Raw genomic sequence first — 8,306 nt, 5'->3', positions numbered from 1 at the left:
GTTTAGTAGCATTTTAGTTGCTACGTATAAAGTTTTGGGACACCAAAGTATAAAATTGTTCTAGCGGGTGCCACAAGAATATAGCACTAAAGGCCAAGCTAGCAATGCCAAGTTCATTCATGATACATCATTAGATGTGTTGAGAACTGTTTATTGCATACCTTTGGCCTTATCTGTACCTGAGCTTGATATTTGTCTTGTATAGTGCAAATGATAGTCCAGATTCAAAGAGCATTTCCTTGGCGAGAAATGTGAATTCAGCAATCAAAGAGGAAGAACTAGGATCTAAATTGAATGAGTAGGACTAAAATAGAAGATACAATAATTTAACAGTGTCTAGGAAATGATAAGAATATAAACTCTATAGGTTTAAATTTCTAAATAAATACTACTTCCAACTGTCTCGACTACTGCACATCTTGGAGACAACAACTTGTGCAAACTATACAAAACTATCACCTTTCACCTGAACCAATTACGTATACCCACCACTAACAATCACCAACACGAACATTTTACGCTCCAACAACAGCATTTTGGACACGTGCACGAGCATTTTGGGCACGTAAATGAACATTTTGGGCATGCGCATGAACATTTTGGGCACGCACATGAACATTTTGGCAGCACGCATGAACATCCGAGGCAGCAAGGTTCCCAACATACACATTTGGGTTTCCATTTAGGGCATTTCGGCCAACATCCCGAGCATTTGGGTTTCCAAGAGCAACATTTCGTGCAGCTCAATTTTGAGCAATTTAGACAGTTAGGTAGTCTGCATTTAACTTGACAACAGCAGTTGGTAGAAATTGTGGTATCTGATCGCTTTGGGAGATGTAGAGTTTGTCTAATCTTTTTAAGCCTGATTTCAGTGGTCATGCATTCCATTTCTTGGATAAACCTGCAAAGGTGGCGGATGTAATCCGGGTAAAGTTCCAAGTTGCAGTGGCCTCCTCCTTTGATCCATAACGGCTCATATGGATCCCTCGACATTTTCCAAAGTCCATTACCGTGTAGCCAATTAACTACATCATCATCTGTGCCCTGTAAGACATATTAGTCAAGATGATGCATCAATAGCAAAGAGAAAGGTATATAGTTTTTCCTCTCCTCTCATTCATATTCCAGCTGACAAATAAAGCATACTAAGGTATATCAACCTAGTGTTTCCTCTGCACTACTTCATATTTTAGCTGACCCAAATAGCACAAATGTAGAGAATATATTCCTTAGGTCATCACAAATTAAAAGGCAATAATAGATGAGGATTGCAAATAATAGTTATTTTACATTATCATGTACAATGCAGTTGGAATTTTAGATAAAGCTATCTAGCATAATTTGCTCCTATTCAGATAGTAACTCTTTTATTTTATTCATTTGAACCACCATAAGAAACTAGGTATCATCTGTTCATATTTATTTATACGCTTTATTACACATAGTTGTTACAGAACACATACTCCAATGTCTGAATCATAATTGACAAGCACCTTCTCAATGTTGTTAACCTTTTTACATGCCACAAGGTTGGTTATCAACATAGAGAAGCACTGTGATCCTTCGCCTCACAGTTCTGTCTAAGGCTTAATTTTGTAAGATTTTGGTAAGACAACAGACTCGTCCTTCATAAGGTATACACCATGAACAAAGCATCTTTATCATAGTAGTCATTTATTGCATCACTAGAGCACTAAGTTGATTCAGCTTAGCCTCTTTTTCAGTTCCAACCTCCGTCCTCCCCATCAAGTTAGACAGTAACGCCTCAAGGAATAAAACAATCAGCTTGATGACGGGCGATTCTACTTAATCGAACTTATAGACACTCAAATAGGCAACCCAATTAAAGCTGGCAAGCGTTCAGGCATGTTATTAGTAAGCACATGATGCCGAATACATAATGAGCATAGAATGTGTTTACTACAAAACAACAATTTATTCTTTTACTGTTGAGACTTGAGAGAGATCTTTTTGATATGTTTCATTTATATCAATGCAGGGTGGATTTCTTCATTGAATAAAAATATTAGGAGTCTACACTATTTGAATATTTTGAATCCATATTATTCTTAACCAACTTGGCTTCTAGCAATTTGGGTAGTTGCACATTTTTAGAATCCAAAAGCCTTCAACAGTCCTACAGGAAACTGTTATTTCACTGCAGGAATTAGATGGACTAATTCCTTCGGTCGCTAATGCAAAACCAGAGTTTCTAACTTGATATCTCAGATACCACTTGTTGCATAACCACCTCATGGAGGAGATTAGTGGGTGCTACAGGGACTAAATATTTACGTTTATCATCTTTCAATTTCTTATTCCTGCTTTAATGTGATAGTATGCACAAGAAGAGACAATTTGCACAAGAATAAACAAATTAAATCACTGTGGGGTTGGAATGTATGGAAAACAGAGATGGACTAATCTTTAAAAGAAGTTTCATAAATGCTGAACAGAGAGGATCCATCAGACTAAATTCAACATAATGTTAACAGTTTATGCCCATTCACGCTTGTTGGTCTCACAACAGTTCTGTAGAAAGCACTCCCTCCATTTAAATCATCTTATTTTAGTTCTGTGTTAGTTCTGAGTTAAAATCTTCATGAATCATGTTCAAGTGTCATTTTCACAGGAGATTTGAGTGCAAATCTCTTCGGCTAAATCAAATCCTACATTGTAACAGCAAAGAATGCTTGAGAATGCACAAAATTTACCATATGGCATGCAAACAATTCAACTAAAAGACAAGAGTTCCTGTGTGGAACTCTTAATCTAAAACACACTTCAGACACGCTACTAGACGAAGTTGCAAAACGCCCAGCTCCCTAGAAGTAATGCCAGTGCAACTATACATCCAACAACAAGAAAAAGATCTTTTGATAATTCAGATGCCTCTTTCCAATTTTCTACTCCCCCTGTTCCAATTTATGCAGCAATGTTTGCATTGGCACAGTTTAAGAAAGAAATGAAGACTTTTGGAACTTGTGTTGATAAACATGCCACGAGATTTGTGTTGTTATAAGACCTTTGAAACTTGTGGTCTTAACATTCATATCATGAGTGTCTCTATCTAAGCTTCTCATTAAGGGTACAATGGAAAATATTAAGTTAATTATTTCTTAAATTTAAAAAGTTTTCATTCTTTTTGGAACTGACTTTAAAAAAAGGGGTCACATAAACTGGAATGGAGGGAGTATCATGCAAGACCTCTTCATAATACTCTGAATGCAATAGTGCTTCTTAACTTGTATTTCCCTCTTTTCAAATGGCCAACTAGATAAAGCATGACTTATTGCTCTTTTGATCCTTCTTTTTCCTTTTTGGTAATAAAGGTGGGGCCGGGCCACATTGGGTGCACCTTGTCTATTTTACCAAGTACCTATTACCTCCATCAGCACAGATATCGAGTAACTCTACCTACGAAGGCTTCAGCATATGGAATGAAACCATCTAACGTTGTCTCTGCTGGATTTGAACCCGGGTCTCCCATTGTTTTTACCCACTTTATTGGCCACTAGGTCATACCCTTGGGTGCTTATTGCTCCACTGATCATGAGTCTTAATCAAAAGTTAAGGGGAACTATAAATAAGCAAAGAGCCATAAAAGAAAAAAGAAAAAAGGGGGTGGGGGGTGGGGGGGGGGGGGGGGGGCACCTAGGTTGTCTTAAGCCCCAAGCTAAAAAATTGGGCTTCTGGGAGTTGTTTTTATGGAAACAAGAAGAATCATGAAGAGACCTGAAACTCAGAGTAAATTCAAGACCCAAACACTTACAGATCCTTGTCCAAAAGACACACACATCAGTTTTTGCTAAATTATAGTTATAAATAAACACGGGTATGATGTTCTAACCACAAAAGACTAAAGGGATGCTTATAGCAACTAACCAGAGACTCTTATGTAAAGTATTAACAGTTCAGTGACTTCAAATCTGGTAGGACAAACTAATGCAAGAAAACTTCAATCATCAAACATTAAGTGTAGCTGGTCTAACTCCACCGGTTTATCTTTCACTAATACCATAAAATACTATGCATATGAATACTATTTCATTGTTAGTAATCAATAGAAAGTTGCAAGTTGAGTGAAGTAATTGTCTGACTGCCAAACAAGGTTTGGTTAGTGACATGCCATACCAGACTCCAAAAATTATGAAATAAAGTATATAATCAGACAATGTACTTTAACAATGTTGTTTGATATCACTCTTACGTCCCATCACTCCCCCATCCCCAATAACAAAAAGAACAGAAATGTTGTCATCAATTCAACATCTAAGTGACAACTTAAATTTCCATAACCAAAACAAAATCCACCTGATGAAGTAACAAGACAAAGTCTCCTTTCCGAACTCAATCCTTCTTAATTTCTATTTAGACACCATTATATATTATACGGCAAAGGCTCAAATATGCCATCCAACTATCAGAAATGGCTCATTTATGCCACTCGTCAATAGTTTGACTCATTTATGCCATCGCCTGTTATCAAAATGACTCATCCATGCCATATTTCATTAAAGCTAGTTTTACAATACCATATATGACACGTGACCTCCAACTATATTATGGTTGTGGGTGGTTAAGGTTTACGGGTCGGATTTTTTATTAATTTGGTATTTAAAATTGGGCTGGTTTAATTAAATGACGCAGACCTCTAATTAGAGGCCACGTGTCATATCTGGTATTGTAAAACTGGCGTTAATGAAAAATGGCATGGATGATTCATTTTGGTAATGGGCGATGGCATAAATGAGTCAAACTATTGATGAGTGGCATAAATGAGCAATTTCCTATAGTTCGATGGCATAAATGAGTCATTTCCTATAGTTCGATGGCATAAAGAGCCAAACTATTGACGAGTGGTATAAATGAGCCATTTCCGATAGTTGGATGGCATATTTGAGCCTTTTCCGTATATTATACAACAGACAGAATCTTATCATATAGAGACACCAAGGGATCCAAAAGGTTTCATGCCAAAAGGATATCCACGAAATGTCACATATGGATATCATGAATCAAGAAACAAAACTTTAAAGTGAAAGGAAGTTGTTCTTATATATATGATTTCTGTCATGGCAGATAGGATTCTTTAGTTGAAAAGACACAAAAGTTCATATCCATGTATTCTCTTTCTCTATGTTCGATAATTTAATCTTACCCTCATCACTTGTTTAAACTTCAATCATTTTCCAATGAAATGTCAATTTCTTTATCAAGTAAACACTGCATAAGAAGTCTGAATCTAAATGTCAACTAATGCGGAGAATAACTTACATGTATAACGAGCACAGGGCTTTTCACCTTCTGAATCTTGTTTAAATTCTGAACATGAACTTAGCTGTTAGATGCTTAAGATGGCCACAAGGAAAATACAAAAATGAAATATATATATATATATATATATATATATATATATATATATATTCAAATTGTTCCCTAATAAATAACTCAGGCCATTGGCAAAGAAGGTAAAACACATCAAAAAGTTAATTTCCATTTCCTAGAAGGGTGTTAGTTACCTTGTAAATATCAAAGCAAAAAGAGAAGTTTGCATGGCAAAGCACACGAAGACCAGAAAGAATGCCACTGTGCAGAACCACACCTCTCAACCGTGGTAATTTAGCTGCTAAGTGTAATGTTGGGCCACTTCCAACAGATTGCCCATAAAGAATCAAATCTTCCTGGCTAATTCCATACTCTGTTTGAAGGCACTCATACACCGCTTCTATGTCCGCGTATGTATCAAATTCACTCGGCTAGATCATCCAAAATAAAGAAACAATAATGAGGAGAAGTGACTTCCTTGTATTCTTGCTTAACGAATTGAATGACATACCTTTCCTGTAGATGCTCCATAGCCAGAATAGTCATATCTGCATTGTAATGGAGATGGATTTTTAAAAAAGATGAAAACTCAGAAGGATAACTTTTTTTAGAGTAGAATACAGCATAACTTATTAGGTAACTGGTCAAAGTATGATAGCCTATAAACTTCATTGCAACATGAGAATGTGCTGACATGAGTTGGGCACTGAACAAATTGTCAATTTTAGTAGCTAAATGTTCAAAAATTCAATAAACAAAGCATTCTGGTTAAATCAAGGATGTAAAAGATCAAAGGCCAGTCTGTTTCAGTATAAATATCAAAGCTTTATTCCCTATACAAAGTAGGGACCCATGTCTCTATCTAAAAGCACCATAGCTTAAGCCCCATTTTACTTTTTACATTTCATTCTGTGGGTGAATGGCTAGTGAATCTATCACACTACATATAAGGACAAAGAAAATAAAAAAAACTTGTAACTGTTGGAAAGAGACTAGTGATTTGTGACAACAATGAAAATTCACCTACCATTACTTTTGCTTTTCCAATTCTCAGTAAAAAAGAAAAAAAAAAGATGATAACTCACTGTCAAAAACACAACAAAAGTTTACAGATCAAAAGGCACTGATGAGAAGAAAAATAAATCACAGAACCTCCAACATCTAACTATGAAATTTTCACTGAAAAACATGAGATCAAGATTGTAGTAACTAGCAATAGGGAGATGAAAGAGCAAATAGAAATTAACAAATCTTTAAATTGGACAAAAATGTGAAAAAAAGCTTTCCTTCTTTTTAAACTACAGAAAAATGGGTGAAAAAAAAGTGACCTTTACCAAACCCCATGAGAGAGAAATAACATCATAGATACAGGGCAAAAAAGGTAGAACAGACAAAGACTCATATCTCACAACCAAGCCCCAAACACAAAGATAATAAAACATCCTTAAAAAATCAAGATTTACCATATCAAGCTCAGATTTTTACAAGCATTTAAGAGAGGAACCAGTATCTTCTATGTCCTACATAAGATTCTAAACCCAAAACCCAACATTTATAATCTTTTTTTTAAAGGAAAAAAGAGTTCAAAACAAAAAAGGAAGGGAAAGAAAAGCAGACCCCATAAGGTTGACTCTAAGATTAGCTTTAAGTTGAACAAACAAGTCATAGAGCTGTCCCAGATCAGCAGCATTGCCATGAGAATAAAGCACAGTCAGCTTAGCATATGGATTTTTCAAGTAAAAAGCTACAATCTTGTTTCCTCTTTTAGTATCAACCAACAACACATCAAGATTAGGGTCATCTGAAGCACCAAAAATAGGCAAATTTGATGTAGTTGAAACAGCAACAAGCTTTCCATCATCCCTTTTCTTGACTTGATATGTAGCTGGTGATGGAGGAAAAAATGCAAATTTTGCTGCTAGTTGAGATATACAACAACCCATTATTATTATTATTATTATTATGATTTAGCTCTTGCTCCACCACCTTAGTAGTAGCTGAATAATGGTCTCCGCAGACCAAACTCATGAATATTGCATGTGGTTATTATTCTTGTTTGTATGTAAACGTAGTGGCAAAAATGGTAGTAACAAGGGTAAATGGGGTGTTCTTGATTTTTTGTTTGATTAGTAGAGAGGAAAAGGAAAGAAGTGGGTAAAAGAAGAGGGTGAGTTTTCCAAGAGTTTGGACTGTATGTTTGGCTAAATAAACGTAAAAGATGATATCATTGATACATATTTTGTTGCTATTCACATACACACATTTAATTTTTTTATTTTTTTTTTAAAAAGAAAAGATGACTGTGTGTGCAACTGTGTACTGTATGGAAAACTGAAGAGTTTGGGAGTTCTTTTTGGCAGAGACCAAATGAGTTTGTGTGTGCGTGAGACATTACCTTTCTTTTGAAAGGTTTCTGGTTTTTCTTTTTCTCTGGTTGCAGAGTTGCCAAAAAAAAACAAAAAAAAAATGGGTTTTTTTTTTTGTTTGGGGGTGGGGTTGGAGTGGGGTAGGGGGTGTGATGAGGACGTGGGGTTCAGCATATGGCACTTAAAATGGAGTTTGAAGGACTTATTATTAATTGAAGTGCGTCAGATTGACCAGTGCGGGTTGGCAAAGCAACAGATGATGACAAGGTGAGCTGATAGCAGTAATTGGGTGAGTTAACCGTTTCTTAGCTATGTAATCAAAAAATGAGTAGTAGCAAAAGAAGATGCTCCTCCTTTAATTAAGAGATTTCGCATTCGAGTCTGGATATGAAAAATTATTTGTAGCTTCCTCCTGAATGAGGTCTTACGCGGCACCATCCGGATATAATTAGGACACTGAGTGGGAAACAAAAAAATAAAAAAAATACTTGTTTTGGATTTTCAAATAAAAATGATTTTATTGTGAATATTTTCCAAGCTTATATGGTGACAACAGTGTTTATGTGCAATCTACTACAAACGTTATTTTAATTTTATGGTCATTTTAACAGA

The 8,306-nt window shown here is 35.7% G+C and overlaps 1 protein-coding gene across 2 annotated transcripts; it reads right to left on the bottom strand.

Annotated features, from left to right (window-relative positions):
* Positions 1-266: 266 nt before the first annotated feature.
* On the bottom strand, positions 267-7,732 carry LOC132635355 (uncharacterized). Of its 2 annotated transcripts, XM_060351712.1 has the most exons (5): positions 6,946-7,729; positions 5,840-5,876; positions 5,523-5,759; positions 5,278-5,325; positions 267-1,044 (listed from the first exon to the last, which is right to left on the bottom strand). In XM_060351712.1, exons 1-5 carry the CDS (start codon positions 7,269-7,271, stop codon positions 499-501), a joined length of 1,194 nt encoding a protein of 397 aa, XP_060207695.1. In that variant the 5' UTR covers positions 7,272-7,729; the 3' UTR covers positions 267-498. The 2 variants fall into 2 exon arrangements, with proteins under 2 accessions (XP_060207695.1, XP_060207696.1); XM_060351713.1 differs by lacking the exon at positions 5,278-5,325 and having other exon boundaries at positions 6,946-7,732.
* Positions 7,733-8,306: the final 574 nt, after the last annotated feature.

Source organism: Lycium barbarum, chromosome 4, assembly GCF_019175385.1.
Source record: "Lycium barbarum isolate Lr01 chromosome 4, ASM1917538v2, whole genome shotgun sequence".
Classification (NCBI taxonomy): Eukaryota; Viridiplantae; Streptophyta; class Magnoliopsida; order Solanales; family Solanaceae; genus Lycium; species Lycium barbarum.
This window is presented reverse-complemented; position numbering and strand designations above follow the sequence as displayed.

Coding starts and splice junctions, on each gene's coding strand:
- LOC132635355 (XM_060351712.1), bottom strand. CDS start 7,271: ATGGGTTGTTGTATATCTCAACTAGCAGCAAAATTTGCATTTTTTCCT. Junction 5,877..6,945: donor CTTAGAGTCAACCTTATGGG/GTCTGCTTTTCT, acceptor ATTACAATGCAG/ATATGACTATTCTGGCTATG. Junction 1,045..5,277: donor GCCCTGTGCTCGTTATACAT/GTAAGTTATTCT, acceptor TATGTCTTACAG/GGCACAGATGATGATGTAGT.